The 24,543-nt window shown below is 50.9% G+C and overlaps 2 protein-coding genes across 2 annotated transcripts in view; one reads left to right on the forward strand and one right to left on the reverse strand.

Annotated features, from left to right (window-relative positions):
• The window catches only part of LOC137457881 (zinc finger protein 850-like), a gene marked incomplete at its 5' end in the record, with an annotated part of 203,219 nt that overhangs the window by 171,687 nt on the left and 6,989 nt on the right, over window positions 1-24,543 (reverse strand). The gene's annotated exons all lie outside the window — the stretch shown is intronic.
• On the forward strand, window positions 10,090-10,992 carry LOC137457885 (olfactory receptor 14J1-like; the record flags this gene model as incomplete). Its single annotated transcript, XM_068169629.1, has 1 exon — window positions 10,090-10,992. A coding segment is annotated over exon 1 (903 nt), but the record flags the coding sequence as incomplete, so codon positions are not given.

A 24,543-nucleotide genomic window follows, 5' to 3' on the forward strand; every position in this document is an offset into this window, starting at 1 on the left:
TGCAAGGCAGCTTGTTGGTCTCCTAACCAAACAACACTGGCCTCAAGCATGCATAACCTTGCCATTATTTCCTCATCTATAGCTTCCTGCAGCTGTAAATCATTTGTCACATTGGTTAATAAAGTTCTCACTGTGTCCACAGTTTGTATGCCTTTGTCAGAGCTGTAACTGAAGCAGCTGGGGATGCTAATATTATCACAGCTGATATTATAGCAAACATTAAGCATCCCACAAATCTTTTTGTCCTTTGTCCAGAATCTTTTAGTCCCTGGTCTAATAGCCTGAGAACATGATCCAATCCATTCTCACTCTCCCACCCTCTTGTCATATTCACTGGGATCCATGCCTCTGCCCTTCTTTGAAAGGGAATGATCATGCTCCACTGATCAATGTCCTTACTGTAATGGGTTGGGGCAGACCCCTCCCCACCATGGGCAGAAATAATGACTCAGACAAAGGGATTGCAAAAGTGATGGAAAGTTTAAACAAAAAAACAATAAAATCAGCAATGAAAGTTGTACAGAGAACCACAAGCACCGTGACAAAAGAGAGAGATCCCAGAACATACCCAAGAACATCCCATCCCCACCTGGGGGTACACCCAGGTACCTGAGATACCCTTCCCGAGATGATCTTCCATGGATCCCTAAACCCTGGACTACCATAGATGAGGGAATTAAGCGCTTGAGAGAATTTGCTGTTAGAGAGCTACTCTGTGGTGAACATGAAACTCTGAATCCTGATGACATTCCTGTGGGTATTGGTCTGGCTAAAAAGATCATCAAACCTGCTCCTTCTAATTATGCAAACATTCTGGCAAGCAGAATTGTGTCAAGAAGTTATGGTGGAGCTTCTCCTACGGTTGGCCAATTCAGTGATCAAATGAGACAATTGGAGGATAGCATGACACGTGGTTCTTTGGTTTCGGCCATTAAAACTATGTCTGGTGATATACAGAATTGCATAAGAGTGTTAAAAGATGAATTTAGAAATTCCATATCCCAATTGGCACAAAGGGATAATTTAAATTCTTCCTCCAGGTGGGTACAAGTTTCATCTGTGAGGAATACACGTCCTCCAAGGAGGTCATTCCAAAACAGGTCATTCCAAAACAGGTCATTCCAAAACAGGTCGTTCCAAAACAGACCACCAAGGCAATCACGTAGAACTATTTGGATAACTCTGCGTGATCAGTTTGGTGAGAACATGAACCGCTGGGATGGCCAACCAACTTCTAATCTTTTCAGGAGACTGAGAGAACTGCAAAGTGGCAGAACCTGAGGTAGCAATACCAGAAGGGTAGCTGTTACTTCCACAGTTCCCCAGAACAACTCTAATGGCTCCAACAGTGGCTCCAGTTATAACATGCAAAGTTATAACCCTGCAAACTATGTGCAATGCACATGTGCGCATGTTCCTCATAACTAGGGGTGCCCTGCCTCCCGCCAGGGGGAGGAGAGGGATAACAGAGATAATAGAATCTATTGGGATGTGTACATCCAGTGGCCTGGCACTTCACAATTTCGGAAGTACAGGGCCTTGGTTGACACAGGAGCTCAGTGCACTATAATACCATCAAATTATCAGGGATCGGAGTCTATAACTATTCTGGGAGTCACTGGTGGATCTCAAGAGTTAAGTAAGGTAGAGGTTAATATAAGTTTAACTGGTAAACAATGGAGGAAGCATACAGTTGTGACCGGACCTGACGCACCTTGTATTTTGGGAATTGATTTTCTGACAGAAGGGCGTTTCAAAGACCCTCGAGGTTACAAATGGGCTTTTGGAGTAGCTTCTATAGAAATTGATGGACAAAAATTGAAGCTGTCTGCTAGACCTGAGCTTTCTGATGAATCTGCAGTTGTGGGACAACATAAGATACAGGACATTAAATTGCCGGTTGCTTCTCAGACTGTGCATCACAGACAATACAGAACCAACCGTGACTCTTTGTTGCCCATTCAGAATCTGATTCGTCAGTTGGAGAGTCAGAAAGTCATCAGCAAAACTCATTCACCTTTCAACAGTCCAGTGTGGCCTGTGCGGAAGCAGAATGGAGACTGGCGTCTGACAGTGGACTACCGAGCCCTAAATGAAGTGACACCACCTATGAGTGCAGCAGTACCAGACATGATGGAGCTACAGTATGAGCTGGAATCCAAAGAGGCCAAATGGTATGCTACCATAGACATTGCTAATGCATTTTTCTCTATTCCCATAGCAGAGGAATGCAGGCCTCAGTTGGCTTTCACCTGGAGAGGAATCCAGTACACTTTCAACAGACTGCCAATGGGCTGGATCCACAGCTCAAGCATCTGTCATGCAGTGATCCACGATGCTCTGGAGAAAGGCGGTGCTCCAGAACACATCCAGTTCATCGATGATATCATCGTCTGGGGTAAAACTGCTGAGGAAGTCTTCAAGAAAGGTAACAAAATCATTGACATTCTTCTGAATGCAGGTTTTGCCATCAAGCGAGACAAGGTGAAAGGACCTACCACAGAGATTCAATTTCTGGGAGTGCGGTGGCAGGATGGACGTCGACACATTCCAGTGGATGTGGTAAATAGAGTCTCTACCATGGCAAATCCCACAAACAAGCAAGAGACCCTACGTTTCTTGGGGATAGTGGGATTTTGGAGACTGCACATTCCTGGATACAGTCAGATTGTGAAACCTCTGTATGATGTGACTCGAAAGAGAAACCATTTCCACTGGGGACCTGAACAACAAGCAGCCTTTGACCAAATAAAGCAAGAGGTAGTTCAAGCAATGGGTCTGGGACCTGTCCGAGATGGTCCAGACATTAAGAACATTTTGTACACGGCTGCAAGTGACAATGGTCCAACCTGGTGCTTGTGGCAAAAAGCTCCAGGTGAGACACGTGGACGACCTCTTGGTTTCTGGAGTCGAGGTTACAGAGGTTCAGAGGCTAATTATACTCCAACAGAGAAAGAAATTTTAGCTGCCTATGAAGGAGTAAAAGCATCTTCTGAAGTGATTGGAACTGAATCACAACTTCTTCTAGCTCCCAGATTACCAGTTTTGAATTGGATGTTCAAAGGCAAAGGCTCCACACCACATCATGCCACAGACTCAACATGGTCTAAGTGGATGGCTCTGATAACACAGAGAGCTCGAATGGGAAATCTTGAAAGACTTGGTCTAGTGGAGGTGATCTCAAGTTGGCCTGAAGGCATCAACTGTGCTAAACCTCCAGAGGAGAAAGTAACTCGTGCTGAGGAAGCTCCTCCTTACAATGACCTTTCTGATGATGAAAAGAAATATGCTTTGTTCACAGACGGTTCCTGTCGTCTTGTTGGAAACAAGCGAAGGTGGAAGTCTGCAGTGTGGAGTCCAACACGCCGAGTTGCAGAGGCGAAGGATGGAGAAGGAGAATCCAGTCAGTTCGCAGAGGTAAAAGCTGTCCAGCTAGCTCTCGACGTAGCTGAACGTGAGAGATGGCCAAAGCTTTATCTCTACACCGACTCATGGATGGTAGCCAATGCTCTATGGGGCTGGCTAAAGAACTGGAAGAAGAGTGGTTGGCAGAGGAAAGGAAAACCCATTTGGGCAGCCAACCTGTGGCAGGACATTGCTGATCGAATCGAGAGAATTCCAGTGAAAGTGAGACACATCGATGCTCACATTCCTAAGAGCAAAGCTACTGAGGAACAGCAACACAACCATCAGGCAGATCTAGCTGCAAGAGTTTCTCAAGTAGACATGGACTCTAATCTTGATCTCAACTGGAAACACCGAGGTGAGATATTCTTAGCTTGGTGGGCTCACGATTCGTCAGGACATCAAGGCAGAGATGCAACATACCAATGGGCTCGTGACAGATCCATAGACATTTCCATGGATGCTATCACACAAGTCATCCATGACTGTGACATTTGTGCTGCTATTAAGCAGGCAAAACGACTTAAGCCCTTGTGGTATGGTGACAGATGGTCCAAGTACAAGTATGGTGAAGCTTGGCAGATTGACTACATCACTCTACCACGTTCTCGTTCTGGTAAGCAATACGTGCTTACTATGGTAGAGGCAAACACTGGATGGTTGGAAACTTATCCAGTTCCACATGCAACTGCACGCAACACCATTCTCGGTCTGGAGAGACAGATCCTGTGGAGACATGGAACTCCAGAGAGGATTGAGTCAGACAACGGAACTCATTTCAAGAACAACCTTGTAAAGAGCTGGGCAAAAGAGCACGGAATTGAATGGATATTCCACATTCCCTACTATGCACCAGCTTCAGGGAAGATTGAACGCTACAACATTTTGTTGAAGACCACTCTCAAAGCCATGGGGGGTGGGTCTTTGAAAAACTGGGAAAAACATTTAGCACAAGCAACCTGGCTGGTAAATAGTAGAGGTTCAGTGAACCGAGCTGGACCTGCACATTCAGATTTGCTACGGAAAGTGGAAGGTGATAGAGTTCCTGTTGTTAGAGAAAAGAATCTGTTAGGTAAAACTGTTTGGGTATTTTCACCCTCAGGAGAGGCTAAACCTGTCCGAGGGGTGGTTTCAGCTGAAGGTCCGGGTCACACTTATTGGGTAATGCAAGAAAATGGTAAAATTCAGTGTATTCCACAGAGAAATTTAACTTTAGCTGAAAGAGGTTAATTTTGAACTGCTGTACAGCTACATCGCGTCCAAAGAAAGAAATCAACGAGGAATCTACGGTGCACGAACCCTGAGATCCCTGAGAGCCCTGAGTCAACTAAGAGACCCTGAGAATCACTGTTTCCCTTTTCTTTGCTTCGTCGGCAAAGAAATGAACTGTTTTCCATTTTTCTTATTTTCTGATTTTCTTGGACTTTTGAATCATCTACATCTGAGCATAGCCGGAAGGGAGTATGAACTTTACTCACGAACTGTAAATATCGTTGTGGATTGGATGGACAGTATGAACGGCCAATGAAATTGTTTAGAAGGGGTGGACTGTGACCGTTTGAGGCTGTGTGTGAGGGAATATGGTGGACGGAAGTTAGTAAACGGAAAGAATAATCTAAACTAATATCATTGGAAGAGTGGGAGGAATCACCTTCTGAACTGGGAGTGCAGGAGGACTATCCTGGGCACTCTGGCACTCTATCTTCAGTCTTGCTTCCGCCTCTTCTTCAGGCAGCAGCTTTCTGTGCTGGGCTTTCTGCCAAGGCTCCGGCCTTCAAACTGACAAACTTGATAAGGCCTGTATTAACTGCTTCCAATTAACACAAAACTGCTTTTAACTTCTTTCTTCTTTCTCCCTTTTCTGACCTACTCTGGGGAAAGAGGGGGAGAGAGGGGAGAGCGGAGGTGGGGAACCCCTCGGCAAGGGGGGTTACTCTCATTTCTGTGTTACTTTATTGTATATCTTTGTATATATTGTAGATATTGTAAATTTGTATATATTCCCCTGCATACCCTACATTGCTTTGTAAATATATAGCTCCACTGCTTTGCTAATTCAGCTTGTGAGTTTTTTTTTCCTTTCCCTTCAATTTTCTTTCCCTTTACCTTACAAGGGGGAAGGGAGGAGGCTTCTTGGCCTTACCCTTCCACCCCACCACACAACACCACCTAATCAACTAAACCATGCAACCAAGAAACCTATTAAGTCTCCTCCTGAACACCTCCAGTGATGGTGACCCCACCACCTCCTCGGGCAGCCCATTCCAATGGGCAATCACTCTCTCTGTGTAGAACTTCCTCCTAACATCCAGCCTAAACCTCTCCTGGTGCAGCCTAAGACTGTGTCCTCTTTTTCTGGTACTGGCTGCCTGGGAGAAGAGACCAACCTCTGCCTGTCTACAACCTGCCTTAAGGTAGTTGTAGACAGCAATAAGATCACCCCTGAGTCTCCTCTTCTCCAGGCTAAGCAACCCCAGCTCCCTCAGTCTTCTCATAGGGCTGTGCTCCAGACCCCTCACCAACTTTATTGCCCTTCACTGGACACGCTCCAGCAAGTCAAAATCCTTCCTAAACTGAAGGGCCCAGAACTGGACACAGGACTCAAGGTGCGGCCTAACCAGTGCAGTGTACAGGGGCAGAATGACCTCCCTGCTCCTGCTGGCCACACTGTTCCTGATGCAGTCTGGGATGCCATTGGCCTTCTTGCCCACCTGGGCACACTGCTGGTTCATGTTCAGCCTACCATCAACCAGTACCCCCAAGTCCCTCTCTGCCTGACTGCTCTCCAGCCACTCTGCCCCCAGCCTATAGCTCTGCCTGGGGTTGCTGTGGCCAACGTGCAGATATATATCGTGTGGTGGAGAATACACCACATACACAAAAACCATGGCTGAGTCAGTCGGAGGAGCAGATGGAAAAGAGCTATGTTGACAGGCAGAATGAAATGTGATGAATATATACACAATATACAGTATTTACAGTATAAACAAAGGTATACAGCAAAGAATGTGACACAGGAAAACCTCCATCGAGGAGGGTCCCCCCAGAAACTCCTTTTCCCCTTTCCTCTTTTTTTTCCCAAAAAGGGTTAGAGAGAGAGGAAGGAATTATTGGGGAAATTCTGTCAGTTCAAAGCCCATGCTAAGGGAAGAAAGCAAAAGAATTAATTTCTTATCTCATTAGCTGAAGGTCAGCCAAGCACAGAGAGAGAAGCAGTTGTCCAGGCAGATGGAGTCACCATCCCTGGATGTGTTCAAGAGGGGATTGGATGTGGCACTCGGTGCCATGGTCTAGTCATGAGGTCTAGGGTGATAGGTTGGACTTGATGATCTTTGAGGTCCCTTCCAACCTTGCTGATACTGTGATTCTGTGACTGAAACAGACAGACTGACTGAGAAAAGCAGACTGAGACTCAAACTAAACTAAAGCTAAAATTTAAAGTTTCATTCTCACTGACCTACTGATCTGTGTAGCCTAAACCGGTCACATATTGGCTGTTAGGCATTGCCTGGTACCCCTGTGTCATCCTGGTTTAAAACATCCTTGCTGGATAGTAGTCTAAGACTGATTGGCCTCACTGTGTCAGTGACTGCAGTGACTTCTCCTCCAGTGAGCTCTCAGCCACCCTCCCAGTCCAGACAGACTTGAAGCTCTCTCTGCGTTCCTCATCTTCCTGAGATCCTCTGGCAGTGTCCTCAGCCCTGCTGTGCTGTGCAGAGGAGCTGCTCCTGGCCAGAGCTGTCTCCTGCAGCGCTGCCTGCTTGCCAGCTGCTCCCTCCAGCCCAGGAGCCTGGCATGGCTCAGCAGCAGAGGATCAGCCCAGTGGCTTTGGTGCCGAGTCCATGAATCTCAGAGACTGAGAAGCAGTACCCGAGTACCCCCAGGTCCCTCTCTGCCTGGCCACTCTCCAGCCACTCAGACCCCAGCCTCTGGCACTGCATGGGGTTGCTGTGGCCAATGTGCAGATATATATTGGCTGTAAGGTATTGCCTGATACCCCTGTGTCATCCTGATTTCAAACATCCTTGCTGGATAGTAGTCTAAGGCTGTGACTGGAATCTCAGGAGTAATGCGATCTACTGTATTCTGATTGTCCCCTGGTACTCCGCTCTGGTGAGGCCACAGCTCAAGTGTTGTGTCCAGTTTTGGGCACCACAATCCAAGAGAGATGTGGAGATGCTGGAGCCAGTGCAGAGGAGGGCAGGGAAGCTGGGGAACGGCCTGGAGAATAAATTCTGATGAAGAGTGACTGATGAAGGCTGAGGGAACATCTTGTGACTCTCTATAGGTGCCTGAAAGGATATCATGAAGAAACGTTGATGTTGATCCCTTCTTACAGGTAATTAGCAACAGAACAAGAGGGAACAGCCTCAAGCTGCAACAGGGGAGGCTTGGAGTGGACAGTATGAAATATTTTTTGTCACTGAAAGAGTGGTCAGGGACTGGAATGTGCTGCCCAGGGAGGTGGGGGAGTCCCCAACCCTGGATGTATTTAAAGGTGGTTTGGATGTGATGCTTGGAGATACGATTCATGAGTGACCCTTGTAGAGTAGGGTTCTGGGTTGGACTTGGTGATCCTGAGAGTCTTTTGCAACCTGAATGTTTCTGTGAGTCTGTGACACTTCTACCAGCTTCTAAGACTGTTAGTGATTCTATTTGCTGTTTTCAGCCAGTAGTTTATTGTCCCTGTGCTGGTAGATGGCATCTTACATATGCCTCACTTGCTGAAACTTCATCTTCTGTTCACTCTGCTAGGGTTGTTCTTGGAGGGGTTTGCACTTCAGAGGCTGTGTAGACTTAATTTGTCTTCTGAAATCTCTTTGTGCATTCATCCCAGCTATTGAAGGGAAAGAGCAGCAGGCATGGGACAGTGTAGGACAGGCTGCAGTAGGGAAGGCCAAGGGTTCTGTCAAGCTGAGAGGCCTAACAGGACCAAGATCTTTGTCCCCTTGGCTCTGGCAGTTGCCTCTGCCACCAAGGCCTGTGAGGAGAAACTTGGCTTTGAGGCTTTCAGGTTCTTCTATTCCAAGGGCAGTGCTCAGGGCTTGGCCTTTCTGCTTCCTAGAACAAAGGCAAGTTTTTCTCCCTTGTACTTTGCCTTTGTCTCCCTGCAATCCTGGCCTCTAACAAGCTGCTCTAACGAGTCCCTGGGGAGCCTTTGTCAGTAACAAGCCTCAGTGAGGCCAATCAGTGCTTCAAGGTACTTTGGAGTTTTCTTCTGACTTGGACTTCTTGAGAAGCTTCTTGGCAGTACCTTGGCAGAGTCTCCTGGCAGTACCTCAGGATGATGTAATCAGCCCCAAATACTCCATGGGGCTCATTAAATAATGCTGAAACTCTAATTATTGCCAAGGTTTCTGCAGCTAATTGGAGAGGTTTTTAATTGCAAAAAGCATCTGGTAAAGGATATTTTTAAAGGTACATTTTGTTACTTTTCGGCAGCAAACCACAGCAAAACCTGACAAGGTCCTACCCTGCTCACTGCTCACCCTCACTCCCCACTGCAACCAGCTTAGCTCAGAACCACAGGTGAGGGACAGGATCTGCCTTGCCAGGGGCTGGGGGTCAGGGCTTGGCCCTTTGGATCAAGGAATTCCCTCCAGGTTTCCTCAGCTGTAGAACCACCTTGAAGCTGCTTGTCCTGACCTGTCAGCACTGCCTCAGTTCTCTGCTCTCACCACAGCCTGGAGATGCTTCAGTGCCTCCTTGCATCCACTCTCTCCTTCTGCTCTAACCAGACCCTGGGGACACCTTCCCAGTATGCTTCACTGGGACCCATTAGGAGTAGAAGAAACTACAGAGTTTGAATCTGACTTTGACTTCTGCAGAGGTTTCATCAGCTTCCTCTCAGTCCCTCAGGTTTACAGGGCACCAAAAGCCAACCAAGCAGGTATTAAAACACCATGGGCTGGTCCTCTGCTGCCCAATTGGGCCGCACTCCTGGGCTGGAGGGAGCTGCTGACAAGCAGGCAGTGCTGAAGGAGACAGCTCTGGCCAGGAGCAGCTCCTCTGAACAGCAGGGCTGAGGACACTGCCAGAGGATCTCAGAGATATGAGGAAGGCAGAGAGAGCTTCAAGGTCGCCAGGACTGGGAGGGTGACTGAGAGCTCACTGGAGGAGAAGTCACTGCAGTCACTGACACAATGAGGCTGTGGGTGCAGGACACTACAGCTGTAGCTCCTGGAGGCATCTCCATCTCAGCAGCTGATGCTCAGCTGAAGGCTCCTGGAGTGTGCACACAGAAGGAGGACCAAAGCCCTTCACTTCCATCCTGTGAGCAGCAGTGATCAGAGTTGGGTAAGGAGAAGGCTTCATCCCCAGCTCCTCTGCTTTTCTCTCTTCCCTTCACTGTCTCTGTAGTACTGCAGAGCTGTTCCCTATTTCTCCACCTCGCCATGGGACTCCTGTTCCCTGGGACTCTTATTTCCTGGGATTGGGCTCTTGGTCACTTTCTGTTCTGACTCCAGAGGAATCTTCATGGCAATTCTGGGTCCCTGCTGCACTTGAAGCTCTGATGAACTCTGAAATTAGTTGGTAGTGATGGGTAATGAGCTGATCCATTCCTCCTGAAGCTCAGCGGGGAGGTGTTCTATGAGCACTGCAATCATTGCTCTCAGAGAAGTGCGCTCTGACTTGTCACTGCCTTTCCCTTCTTGGACAGGTCTCCATGGCCAGAGGCAGCAGATGGCCAACAGCAGCTCCATCACACACTTCCTCCTCCTGCCATTCTCAGGCACAAGGCAGCTGCAGCTCCTGCACTTCTGCCTCTTCCTGGTCATCTACCTGGCTGCCCTGCTGGGCAATGGCCTCATCATCACCACCATAGCCTGGGACCACCACCTCCACACCCCCATGTACTTCTTCCTCCTCAACCTCGCCCTCCTTGACCTGGGTGCCATCTCCACCACTGTCCCCAAATCCATGGACAATTCCCTGAGGGACATCAGGGATATCTCCTACACAGGATGTGTTCTCCAGTTCTTCTTTTTCATCTTCCTAATGTCAGCAGAGTATTTTCTCCTCACCACCATGTCTTACGATCGCTACATTGCCATCTGCAGACCCCTGCACTATGAGACCCTCCTGGGCAGCAGAGTTTGTCTCCACATGGCAGCAGCTGCATGGGCCTGTGGGGCTCTCAATGCTCTGCTGTACACAGCCAATACATTTTCCCTGCCCCTCTGCCAGGCCAATACTGTGGCGCAGCTCTTCTGTGAAGTGCCCCAGATCCTCAAGCTCTCCTGCTCCACATCCTACCTCAGGGAAATTTGGGTAATTGTCATTGGTGTCTCCTTAGTCTTTGTCTGTTTTGTGTTCATTGTAGTGTCCTATGTGGAGATCTTCAGGGCAGTGCTGAGGATCCCCTCTCAGCAGGGACGCCACAAAGCCTTTGCCACCTGCCTCCCTCACCTGGCTGTGGTCTCCCTGTTTATCAGCACTGGCTTCTTTGCCTATCTGAAGCCCTCCTCCTTCTCCTCCCCATCCCTGGACCTGGGGGTCTCAGTTGTGTACTCAGTGGTGCCTCCAGCAGTGAACCCTCTCATCTACAGCCTGAGGAACCAGGAGCTGAAAGCTGCCCTGAGCAAATTGATCCCTGGATGCTTTCAGAAGCAATAAACGCTCTGTCTTCCCCAGCAGAGCAGTTCTGATGTCACTCAGTGCAAGCCCAGCCTGGCTGCTCGAGTTCTGGCTGCTGCTGGTGCTGTTCCCCTTGTGAGAATGTTGTTCCCACATAAATGTCTTTCTTCATACCATTTCTGCTTCAGTGTTGTCCTGTCTGGTGTGACCCAGGGGCTGCAGACATGAGGAGCTGTGCTCCCTGTGTGGTCAACACAAGAAAGGACACTGCAAGGAGTTGTTTCTCTGAGTCCCTTCCTCCAAGGCTTCTGTGGAGCTACAGGGCAGTGCCTGTGTGCAGAGGTGGAGGAGCAGAGTCCCAGCACAGCAGCAGTGCCAGGGAGCCCCAGAGCTTGGGCTGCCCTCAGTTGCTCTTTCTTCCCTTCCAGCCTCTCCTGCTGAGCCGCTGTGCTGGGGCAAGCCCTGAGTGCTCTGGCAGCTTGGGCACTGTGCTGCTGCTGTGTGGCAGTGCTGGGACTGTAGCCAGGGAGAGTCCAGGGCTGCTTGTGGGAGAGAGCTGTGCTCCAGAGCAGCACTGCCATCAGAACAGGAGGTCTCCTCATGCCTTCATACCCCAAGCCCCTCCCATTACATGCCGCACCTACTCAGAGTCCAAACTGGATACCCTGACCCCCTTCCACTATAGACTTAGCCCAAATATTAGTCCTTTATCCCCTCCCAGTACAGATGTGGTCTCATCCCTGTAAACGCTACCTCATATTGTCTTCTTCCTCTATGCTCTTGTCCCATCCCAGCACATAATGTATCCCCTGGCTCCCTTCCCAGTACTGAATGTATCCATTTCAGTACAAACTGCACACCCTCATGCCCTCCCAGTACAGTCTGGGCCCTGCCCCGAGTCCAAACAGGATCCCTTTAATCCATCCAAATACACATTAGGCCTTGTCCCAATAAAAGCTCCATCCTATGATTGCCTCCCAGTACAGCCTGGACCCCTCACACTCTAATCAGTCCCCACCATCCCTGCTCCTCCCCTGAAACCAGTCCTGTGCTCTAACCCACAGGCAGTGAACTCATCCCTCAACTCACCCCTCCCACCTCAGCCTCTCCCACACCTACCTCTGACCCTGACTTTGTAATCATTGTTCACACTGGTCCAGGCCCTTACCCTTGGCATTGAGGCCTTGCCCTTTACCCCAACCCTCAACAGATCCCCAGCCCAAGCTGTGCAACTCAGAGCTGGTTCTCCCCTCAGCCCTATGTAGCACCCTCAGCAGGACACCAAAGCCTCTCCTCAGCCTTGGCCTGAGCCACAGACTTGAAGGACAGATCTGAGCCCTCAGCCCCAATATTGACACCTCAGCCCCAGTCCTCCAGCCTCTGCTCTGACTCCTCACCTGCATCCCCTCCCACTCTTGAGGGATTCTGCTTGGCCCCTGGCACAGGGCAGGGGCTGGGAGCTCTCAGAGCAGCCTCGTGAGCAGGAGGTGGTCTGTGGCTGAACAGCTCACAAACAACAGGAGCAGATGGGTAACAATACCGTTGGCAGCTCAGCTGTGCCTCAGGATCTCCTACACAGCAGCAGCCACAAGGCTGGGAAGGGGCTGGGAGGTCACTGCTGGCTCAGCAGCTGATAGGGCAGCAGCAGGAAGAGGGCAGCAAAGGGACTGGGAGGTCACTTCTTGATGCAGCAGCTGAGAGGGCTGCCCCTGACTCCTGCATGGCCTCTGCGCTTTTAGCCTCCCAGCTGCCAGAGGCCCCAGCAGGCAAGAGAAGGCATGTGGTGGGCAAGGGACTTATGTGACTCCCTGTCCCTAAGCAGCTGGTGGCCCCTGCAGGAAGAGCCTTGGAGGTGGGCTGTCATCTTCCTGCCACCTGAGGGCCTGAGGGGATAGCAGCAGGGACAGGGCTTGGCTGTGGCTGCTGGAGAAGCTGAGAGGCAGCAGCAGGGACCTGTCTTGGAAGGCCCTGCAGAGGTTTCTTGTGCCTGCTCAGCTGCCAGGCCAGAAGCAGGCTGAGGCCTTGTGCCAGCATTGGGACATCAGGGATGGCTGAGGAGCAACTAGGACAGGAGGAGGCACATGGCCAGGAGGTGAATGTGAAGTCACTGTAAAATCCAACCCTTGTGTATCATTGGCCAGCAGCAGGCCCAGGGCTGGGCTGGGGACTGCTAAACTGAGAGGCTGCAGCAGGGAGGTGCCTTGATTATTGCTTTGCAGCTGGAGGTTCTGCTCTGTGCCCAGGCAGAGAGGCCTCTGGCAGGGACCATTGCCAATGGCCTGGGATGGAGCAGAGCCGGAGCAGAGCGAAGAAGGCCAAGTGCAGCTGGCCTGTGGTAGGAGGAGTGTGGCCACCCAGACACAGAGGTTGTCCTCCCCATGCACTCAGCACTGCTGGGACCACATCTGCAATATTGGTGTCTGGCTGGGGAGTTCCTTAGTCTGGAGGAATGGAGAGGTACTGCAGAAGCTCTACAGGAAATCTGCCTGGATGGAGTTTGGAGACTCTATAGAGAACCTGAAGCTGCCAAGCATCTTTAGCCTGGTGAAGTGAAGGCTCAGGGGTAATGTGCACCTGCTTGAAGGGGGATGTCAGGCAATGGAACTTTTCTTGGTTGTGGACACAGAAGGAAGCCTTCAGAAAGTGCAACTTAAAGGTTCAGAGTGGAGGTCAGGACAAAAAAATGTCACTCAAAGTGTAGAGCTGTGGTGCAAGAGATGACCCAGAAAGAATCTGGGGATCCTTTGTGTGTCAAGGAACAGGCAGGAAGAGTGGAGAGCCCTGAGTGAAGGTGTGGAAATGTCAGGGGGAGAGCTGCCTGGGGAAGCCAGATGGATGTCAACAGCCTGAAGGGAAAGAACTGCAGGCATGGGACAGGGTAGCACAGCCTGCAGGAGGGATGGCCAAGGGCTCTGGCAGGGCTGAAAGGCTCAACAGGGACAAGGTCTTGATCCTCTTCCTTCTGGCAGCAGCTTCTGCCACCATGGCTGCTGAGAGGAAGTTTTAGTTGGAGGCTCTCAGGATCTGCCTTTCCAAGCCCTGAGGGTCAGAGCTTGGCCTTTCTCTTTCCTAAACCAAGGCCAGGGTTTGTTCAGCTGCACTTTGCCTTTGTCTGCCTTCAATCATGGCCTCCATTGAGCTTCTCTAACCACCCCTGGGAGGCTTTGTTGCTAACGGCCCTCAGTGAGGCCAATTAATACTTCAAGGCACTCTTTGTTTTTCTTCTGACTTCTTGAGCAGATTCCTTCAGTCTCCTCTCAGTGTGTGAGGTTCAGGCAATGATCCCCAAGTGTCCTAAGAGCTATTTGTGTCTTTGCAGTTTTCTTCAGCATTTCAAAGTGCTCCTCACAAAGCTCCTTTATTATTTATTTCATATCAGAGGTAGAATATTCTGTTAGCTTTCAGTTCAGAGCAGAGATGATAATTCACCAAGTGACACTGACCCAGGCTATCTCACCAGGACATCTGCACCTGCAGGGAAATCTGTCTTTCACGTCTGACATTGAATGGACAACTTTGCTCCTCACTCTCCTCAACCTCTCCATTGCTGTTCCTGCCCAATCCCAATCCCATCCAAGACTTCCCAGGCATTGAAGCCTCTGGGTTTTGCCAATATCATGTGCACAATGCCAAGGCACAGTATCTTCACTAGTACAGGTTGGGCTGTCTATATCTGTGGTAGGGATTCACTCCTCTGTCCATCAGGTCCATGGGCAGTAGCCATCACTAGTTCCATGGGACTAAATGATTGAATTTTGGGTCTTCCATATATTCCTCATCAGTTGCTGACAGTAGAAACTGCTTCTGCCAACTGTGAGCCCAGCTGTGCCTTGAGCTATCAGCATGTCTTTTACTAAGACCATTGGTCTGTTCAGCTACACCATTAGCCAGAGGATAATATGGGGTAGGGAACATTCCTTTAATTCATTCTCCTTGCACCCAGTCTTGCACTGTGCTCACTGTGAAGTGTGATCCATTGGCACTTTGGACACACTCAGGCACAGGTAGAATGCTGAACCATTTCTCCAGTAAATAAACCTTTATTAGAATAAAACCTTTATTAGAATAAACCAAACCAGGTTGGAAGAGACCTTCAAGATCATCGTGTCCAACCCATCAACCAATCCAACCCACCCAAACATCTACCCATGGCACCAAGCACCCCATCAAGTCTCCTTCTGAACACCTTCAATGACGGCGACTCCACCACCTCCCCAGGCAACCCATTCCATAGCGCAATCACTCTTTCTGTATAGAACTTCTTCCTAACATCCAACCTGAACCTCCCCTGGCGCAGCCTGAGACTGTGTCCTCTTGTTCTGGTACTGGGTGCCTGGGAGAAGAGACCATCATCAGCCTGTCTACAACCTCCCTTCAGGTAGTTGTAGAGAGTGATAAGGTCACCCCTGAGTCTCCTCTTCTCCAGGCTAAGCAGCCCCAGCTCCCTCAGCCTCTCCTCATAGGGCTTGTGTTCCAAACCCCTCACCAACTTTGTTGCTCTTCTCTGGACTCGTTCCAGCAAGTCAACATCCTTCCTAAACTGAGGGGCCCAGAACTGGACACAGGACTCAAGGTGTGGCCTAACCAGTGCAGTGTACAGGGGCAGAATGACCTCCCTGCTCCTGCTGGCCACACTGTTCTTGATGCAGGCCAGGATGCCATTGGCCCTCTTGGCTGCCTGGGCACACTGCAGGCTCATGTTAAGCCTACCATCAACCAGCAACCCCAGGTCCCTCTCTGCCTGGATGCTCTCCAGCCACTCTGACCCCAGCCTGTAGCACTGCATGGGGTTGTTGTGGCCAATGTGCAGAACCCGGCACTTGGATGTGTTAAATCTTCTGCCCTTGGACTCTGCTCATCTGTCCAGCCTGTCGAGGTCTCTCTGCAGAGCCTCTCTACCCTCGAGCAGATCAACTCTTGCCCCCAGCTTGGTGTCGTCAGCAAATTTACTGATGATGGACTCAATGCCCTCATCCAGATCATCAATAAAGATGTTAAAGAGCACAGGGCCCAGCACTGATCCTTGGGGCACACCACTAGTGACTGGCTGCCAGCTGGATGTGGCACCATTCACCACCACTCTCTGGGCTCGGCCCTCCAGCCAGTTCCTAACCTATCGCAGTGTGCTCCCGTCCAAGCCATGGGCTGACAGCTTGGCCAGCAGTTTGCTATGGGGGACGGTGTCAAAGGCCTTGCTGAGGTCCAGGTAGACTACATCCACAGGCCTCCCCACATCCACCAGGCGGGTCACCTGATCATAGAAGGAGATCAGGTTGGTCAGGCAGGACCTGCCCTTCCTAAATCCATGCTGGCTAGGCCTGATCCCTTGGCCATCCTGTAAGTGTTGTGTTATTGCACTCAGGATGACCTGTTCCATGATCTTGCCTGGCACTGAGGTCAGGCTGACAGGCCTGTAATTCCCTGGCTCATCCAACCGGCCCTTCTTATGGATGGGCACCATGTTGGCCAGCTTCCAGTCCTCTGGGACCTCTCCAGTGAGCCAGGACTGCTGGAAAATTATGGAGAGTGGCTTGGCCAGCTCATCTGCCAGCTCTCTCAGCACCCTAGGATGAATCCCACCTGGTCCCATGGACTTGTGGGGATCCAAGCTGCTAAGGAGAGTTCCAACCACCTCCTCATGGAACATAGGGAAACTGTGCAGCTCCCTGGCTCCTTCTGCCAGCTCTGCAGGCCAGCTGTCAGGAAGACGTTCTGCCCTTCTAGTAAAAATTGAGGCAAAGAAGGTGTTAAGTACCTCTGCCTTTTCCTCATCCCTTGATACAACATTTCCCTCCATGTCAACCAAGGAGTGGAGGTTGTCCTTGCCCTTCCTCTTGCTATTAATGTATTTATAGAAGGACTTTTTGTTGTCCTTCACAGCAGAGGCCAGACTAAGCTCCAAATGCGCTTTTGCCTCCCTAATTTTCTTCCTGCAAGACCTAGCAACATCCTTAAATTTTTCACGGGTTGCCTCCCCTCTCTTCCAAAGGTGATACACCCTCTTTTTTTCCCTTAGTTCCATTAAAAGTTCATGAACCATCCAGGCTGGCCGTCTGCCCCAGCGGCTCATCTTCTGGCACATTGGCACAGCCTGTCCCTGAGCCTTCAACAGTTCTTCCTTGAAGTAGGACCAGCTCTCCTGGACCCCTTTGTTTTTAAGGGCTTTATCCCAAGGAACCCTCTGAATTAGTTCCTTGAGTAGCCTGAAGTCCACCCTCTGGAAATCCAGTAGAGTAGAGGTCTTCTTGCTACCCCTCTTAGCTTGACCAAATAATGAGAATTCAATTATCTCGTGGTCACTGGCCCCTAAGCACCCTCCGACCACCACATCACCCACCAACCCTTCCCTATTGGTGAAGAGGAGGTCAAGCATAGCCTTGCCCCTGGTAGGCTCTCACAGCACCTGGGATAAGAAGCTGTCCTCCATGCATTCTAAGAACCTCCTAGATTGCCACTTCTCTGCTATGTTAAGATCCCAGCAGATATCAGGCAAGTTGAAGTCACCCATGAGAACAAGGTCAGGCGATCTTGAGACAGCCTTAAGCTGCCTATAGAATGACTCATCAACATCCTCCTCCTGGTTGGGTGGTCTATAACAGGCTCCAACCAGGATGTCAGCCCTGTTGGCCTTCCCTCTAATTCTTACCCACAGGCACTCAACCCGATCGTCCCTAATCTCTGTCTCAATGGCATCTAGTGCCTCCCTGATGTACAGGGCCACCCCTCCACCCCTTCTTTCTTGCCTGTCTCTCCTGAAGAGCCTGTAGCCATCAATTGCAGCCTTGGGTTCTCCTGATGACTTCCAGCCTTGCCAATGTCCATTGCCATCCCCACCACAGGTTGTCCTACAATTTCCCACACCTGGGTTTGGTTTCTGCAGCAGAAAGGCCAAGCCCTGACCACAGAGCCTGGGCAGTCAGATGCAGAGTGGCTCAAGCTAAAGTTTCATCTCCCTGGCCTTGGTGGGAGAGGCAAATGCCACAGACAGGAGGAGAAAGACCTCAGTCCTGTTGAGGTTTCATCCTTGCAGGTGGTGCTACACTGCCCTATGCCTGCAGCTCTTTCCCTTCATGCTCTTGACACCCATCTTGTGTTCCTAGCAGCTCTTACCATGACATTTCTGTACCCTCCCTGCTCTGTCTCTACTCTCCATGGCCATTTCTTGAAACACAGAGCCAGGGCCTCTTGGACTATAAGCATCCCCTTTGAGTGACTTTTCTTTCTCCTCATCTCTACTCTGAACCTTAAAATTTGCACTCTATAGAGGTTTTCTTCCCTTCTCACAACTACCAGAAGCTGCATCATCCCCAGATTTCAAGCATGTGCACACTGCATCTGTAGTGCCCTGAGCTTGGACTTCACCATGTTACAGAAGCCCCAGTCCCTCAGGCTCTCCACCCCAGTCCTTGCAGATATCTTCTGAAGCTTCTCAGGCTCTTCAAAACTCCTTCAGAGCAGAAGTCTCAAAGCTGGACACCAAGAATCCAGATGTGGCCCCAGGGGTGCTGAGTGCAGGGGATGACAACTCCTGTGTCTGGATGACCACACTCCTCCTGCCACAGCCCAGCTACACTTGGCCTTCATCACTCTGCTCAGCCTCTGCTCCATCCCAGGCCATTGGGAATGGTCCCTGCCAGAGGCCTTTCTGCCTGGGGACAAAGCAGAACCTCCAGCTGTAAAGCAACAGCCAGGGCACCTCCCTGCTGCTTCGTCTCAGCTTGGCAAGCACAAGGGATGGCACAGTCCCCAGCCCAGCCCTGGGACTGCTGCTGGCCAATGACACAAAGGGATTGGAGTTTGCAGTGACCTCAAACTCACCTCATAGCCATGTGGCTCCTCCTGTCCTAGGAGCTTCTCAGCCATCCCTGATGTCCCAATGCTGGCACAAGGCCTCAGCCTGCTTCTGGCCTGGCAGCTGAACAGCCACAAGAAACCTCTGCATGGGCTTCCAAGGCAGGTCCCTGCTGCTGCCTTGCAGCTTCTCCAGCAGCCACAGCCAAGCTCTGTCCCTGCTGCTGTCCCCTCAGGCCATCAGGTGGCAGGGAGTTGACAACCCAGCTCCAAGGCTCTTCCTGCAGGGGCCACCAGGTGCTTAGGGACAGGGAGTCACATAAGTCCCTTACCCACCACATGCCTTCTGCTGGCCTGTTGGGGACTCTGGCAGCTGGGAGGCCAAAAGCGCAGAGGCCATGCAGGAGTCAGGGGCAGCCCTCTCAGTTGCTGCAGCAAGAAGTGACCTCCCAGTCCCGTTCCTGCCCTCTCCCTGCTGCTGCCCTCTCAGCTGCAGAGCCAGCAGTGACCTCTCAGCCCCTGCCCAGCCTTGTGGCTGCTGCTGTGCAGGAGATCCTGAGGCACAGATGAGCTGCCCATGGCATTGCCACCCATCTGCTCCAGGTGTCCATCAGCTGCTCAGCCACAGTTCACTTCCTGCTCTTCTTCCAAGTCCATGAGGCTGCTCTGAGAGTTCCCATCCCCTGCCCTGTGCCACAGGCCAAGCAGAATCCCTCAAGAGTGGGTGGGGGGATGCAGGTGAGGAATTAGAGCAGAGGATGGAGGACTGGGGCTGAGGTGTCAATATTGGGGCTGAGGGCTCAGATCTGTCCTTCAAGTCTGTGGTTCAGGCCAAGGCTGAAGAGAGGCTTTGGTGTCCTGCTGAGGGTGCTACATAGGGCTGAGGGGAGAACCAGCTCTGAGTTGCACAGCTTGGGCCGGGGATCTGTTGAGGGTTGGGGTAAAGGGCAAGGCCTCAATGGCAAGAGTAATGGCCTGGATCAGGGTGAACAAAGATTACAAAGTCAGGGTCAGGGGTAGGTGTGGGAGAGGCTGAGTTGGAATGGGTGTGTTGAGGGAAGAGTGCACTGCATTTGGGTTAGAGCAGGGGACTGGATTCAGGGGAGGAGCAGGGTTGATGAGGCCTGATTAGAGTGTGAGGGGTCCAGGCTGTACTGGAAGGCAGAGGATGGAGTTTTTATTGGGACAAGGCCTAATGTGTATTTGGAGGGATTAAGGGGATCCTGTTTGGACTGGGGCAGGGCCCAGACTGTACTGGGAGGGCATGAGGGTGTGCAGTTTGTACTGGAATGGATGCATTCAGTACTGGGAAGGAAGCCAAGGGATACATTCTGTGCTGGGATGGGACAAGACTACAGAGGAAGGGGTAGCTTTTACAGGGATGAGACCACATCTGTACTGGGAGGGGTTAAAGGACTAATATTTGGGCTGACTCTATAGTGGAAGGGGGTCAGTGTATCCAGTTTGGAGTAGGTGCAGTTGGTAATGGGAGGGGGTTGGGGTATGAAGGCATGAGGAGACCTCCTGTTCTGATGGCAGTGCTGCTCTGGAGCACAGCTCTATCCAACAAGCAGCCCTGGACTCTCCCTGCCTGCAGTCCCAGCACTGCCACACAGCAGCACAGTGCCCAAGCTGCCAGAGCACTCAAGCATTGCCCCAGCACAGAGGCTCAGCAGGAGAGGGTGGAAGGGAAGAAAGAGCAGCTGAGGACAGCCCAAGCTCTGGGGCTCCCTGGCACTGCTGCTGTGCTGGGACTCTGCCCCTCCACCTCTGCACACAGGCACTGCCCTGCAGCTCCACAGAAGCCTTGGAGGAAGGGACTCAGAGAAACAACTCCCTGCAGGGTCCTTTATTCTGTTGAACACACAGGGAGAAAAGCTTCTCATGTCTGCAGCCTCTGGGTCACAGAAGACAGGACAACACTGAAGTAGAAATAGTCTGAAAAAAGACATTTGTGTGGGAACAACATTCTCACAAGGGGAACAGCACCAGCAGCAGCCAGAACTCCAGCAGCCAGGCTGGGCCTGCACTGAATGACATCAGAATTGCTCTGCAGAAGAGTTTACTGCTTCTGAAAGCATCCATTGATCAGTTTGCTCAGGGCAGCCTTGAGCTCCTGGTTCCTCAGGCTGTAGATGAGAGGGTTCACTGCTGGAGGCACCACTGAGTACAGAACTGACACCACCAGGTCCACGGATGGGGAGGAGATGGAGGAGGGCTTCAGGTAGGCAAAGAAGCCAGTGCTGAGCAACAGGGAGACCACAGCCAGGTGAGGGAGGCAGGTGGCAAAGGCTTTGTGGCGTCCCTGCTGAGAGGGGATCCTCAGCACTGCCCTGAAGATCTGCACATAGGACACCACAATCAACACAAAACAGACAAAGACTAAACAGACACTGGCCACAATAAGCCAAAGTTCCCTGAGGTAGGATGTGGAGCAGAGCTTGAGGATCTGGGGGATTTCACAGAAGAACTGGTTCACAGCATTGCCCTTGCAGAGAGGCAGGGAAAATGTATTGGCTGTGTGCAGCAGAGCATAGAGAAAGCCACAGGCCCAGGCAGCTGCTGCCAGGTGGGCACAAACTCTGCTGCCCAGGAGGGTCTCATAGTGCAGGGGTCTGCAGATGGCAACATAGCGATCATAGGACATGGTGGTGAGGAGAGAAACCTCTGCAGTCAGCAAGAAAAATACAAAGAAGACTTGTACAGCACATCCTGCATAGGAGATGTCCCTGGTGTCCCACAGGGAATTGGCCATGGATTTTGGCACAGTGGTGCAGATGGCACCCAGGTCAAGGAGGGCGAGGTTGAGGAGGAAGAAGTACATGGGGGTGTGGAGGTGGTGGTCCCAGGCTATGGTGGTGATGATGAGGCCATTGCCCAGCAAGGCAGCCAAGTAGATGGCCAGGAAGAGGCAGAAGTGCAGGAGCTGCAGCTGCCTTGTGCCTGGGAATGGCAGGAGGAGGAAGTGGGTGATGGAGCTGCTGTTGGCCATCTGCTGCCTCTGGCTACGGAGACCTGTCCAAGGAGGGAAAGGCAGTGACAAGTTAGGGCACACTTCTCTCACCCTCATCATAACCTCCCTCCCTTTGCTGCATGAGGAATGGATCAGCTCTGTCCCATCACTACCAACCCATGGCAGAGTTTATCACAGCTTCAAATGCACCAGGGACCCAGAATTGCCATGAATATTCCACTGGTGTCAGAACAGAAAGTGACCAACAGCCCAAGCCCAGAGAACAAGAGTCCCATTGTGGTAGGTTGAAATTTCCCCCCAGCATTAGCTTTGCCAGAGCAGCTCAGTCAGAAGCAAATGAAGCTGTATTGACAAGCAAGAGCTACACTCTGCAATGGAATGCAATGAACAGGTACAAAGCATCCAAGAGTGACAATATGAGACAGGTATTTACAATCAAGAAACAACACAAGACCCCCCTGGTCAGAAACCAGGGAAGCTGTTCCACTGCCCCTAACCTCTACTCCCCTACTCCAAGTGAGAAAGGAGGAGTGGAGAGAAAAAAACCCAACAGTGGGTTAGACTTATTCAAGGCCAGCCAAAGCAGGTGATCTCTCCAGGGCTAAGCAAAACAGCTGAGATCAGAAGAGAAGAGAGAGAATTGTTGTGGTACAGCTCCTCTGATTCCAGATATTTATCCAATGAATTTGTTTAGAATAATCTTTTCTTTTCCTTTTTACACCCAAGAGTGATCTATTTATTTTGTTTCTACTTTTCTGGTCAAAATCTGTAACTAAATTTTAAAGGCATAGAGGGGCTGGGGGTGAAGCCTTCTCCTTACCCACCTCTGCTCACTGCTGCTCACAGGATGGAAGTGAAGGGCTTTGGTCCTCCTTCTGTGTGCACATTCCAGGAGCCTTCAGCTGAGCATCAGCTGCCGAGATGGAGATGCCTCCAGGAGCTACAGCTGCAGTGTCCTGCACCCACAGCCTCACTGTGTCAGTGACTGCAGTGACTTCTCCTCCAGTGAGCTCTCAGTCACCCTCCCAGTCCTGGCCACCTTGAAGTTCTCTCTGCCTTCCTCATCTCCCTGAGATCCTCTGGCTGTGTCCCCAGCCCTGCTGTGCTGTGCAGAGGAGCAGCTCCTGACCTGAGCTGTCTCTCTGCAGCACTGCCTGCTTGCCAGCAACACCTTCCAGCCGAGGAGCCCGGCATGGCTCAGCACAAAAGGACACCCCAGGTATTTTAAAGGAGCCCTCTGGTGGCTTTGGTGTCAATTCCATGAACCTCAGAGACTGAGAAGCTGATGAAACCTCTCCAGAAGTCAAAATCATCTTCAAACTCTGAAGTTTCTTCTGCTTTTAATAGGTCCCAGTGAAGCATACTGGGAAAGGGTCCCAGGGTCTGCTTAGAGCAGGACATAGTGCATGCAAGAGAAGCATCATTGGAGGCACTGAAGCATCTCCAGGCTGTGGTGAGAGCAGAGAACTGAGGCAGTGCTGGCAGGTCACGACAAGCAGCTCAAGGTGGCTCTGCTGCTAAGCAAACCTGGAGGGGATTCCTTGATCCAAAGGGCCAAGCCTTGACCCCCACCCCCTGGCAAGGTATATGCTGTCCCACACCTGTGGCTCTGGGCTCTGCTGGGGGCAGTGGGGAGTGAGGGTGAGCAGTGAGCAGGGTAGGACATTGACAAGTTTTGCTGTGGTTTGCTTGCAAAGAGACAACTCCTGCTGAAAAGGAATTAAATGTACCTTTAAAAGTAATTTCTATCAGATAACTGTGCAATAAAAACCTCTCCAATTAGCTGCAGAAACCTTGGCAATAATGAGAGGTTCAGCATTATTTAATGAGCCCCATGGAGTATTTGGGTCTGATGACATCATCCTTAGGTACTGCCAGGAGACTCTGCCAAGCTACTGCCAAAAAGCCTCTCAAGAAGTCCAAGGCAGAAGAAAACTCCAAAGTACCTTGAAGCACTGATTGGCCTCACTGAGGCTTGTTACTGACAAAGGCTCCCCAGGGACTCGTTAGAGCAGCTTGTTAGAGGCCAGGATTGCAGGGAGACAAAGTCAAAGCACAGGGCAGAAAAACTTGCCTTTGGTCTAGGAAGCAGAAAGGCCAAGCCCTGACCACTGACCTTGCAATAGAAGAACCTGAAAGCCTCAAAGCCAAGTTTCTCCTCACAGGCCTTGGTGGCAGAGGCAACTGCCAGAGCCAAGGGGACAAAGGCCTTGGTCCTGTTGGGCCTCTCAGCCTTGCCAGAGCCCTTGGCCATCCCTACTGCAGCCTGTCCTACACTGTCCCATGCCTGCAGCTCTGTCTCTTCAATATCTGGGATGAATGCCCAAACAGACTTTAGAAGACAAATTAAGTCTACACAGCCTCTGAAGTGCAAACCCCTCCAAGAGCAATCCCAGCCGAGTGAACAGAAGATGAAGTTTCAGCAAGTGAAGCATATGTAAGATGCCATCTACCAGCACAGGGACAGTAAACTACTGGCTGAAAACAGCAAATAGAATCACTAACAACTTTAGAAATTGGCAGAAGTGTCACAGACTCACAGAAACATTCAGGTTGCAAAAGACTCTCAGGATCACCAAGTCCAACCCAGAACCCTACTCTACAAGGGTCACTCATGAATCGTATCTCCAAGCATCACATCCAAACCACCTTTAAATACATCCAGGGTTGGGGACTCCCCCACCTCCCTGGGCAGCACATTCCCCTCCCTGACCACTCTTCCAGTGACAAAAAATATTTCATACTGTCCACTCCAAGCCTCCCCTGTTGCAGCTTGAGGCTGTTCCCTCTTGTTC

Source organism: Melanerpes formicivorus, unplaced genomic scaffold (assembly GCF_026170545.1).
Source record: "Melanerpes formicivorus ecotype bairdi unplaced genomic scaffold, bMelFor1.0.p_v2 SCAF_206, whole genome shotgun sequence".
Lineage (NCBI taxonomy): Eukaryota > Metazoa > Chordata > Aves > Piciformes > Picidae > Melanerpes > Melanerpes formicivorus.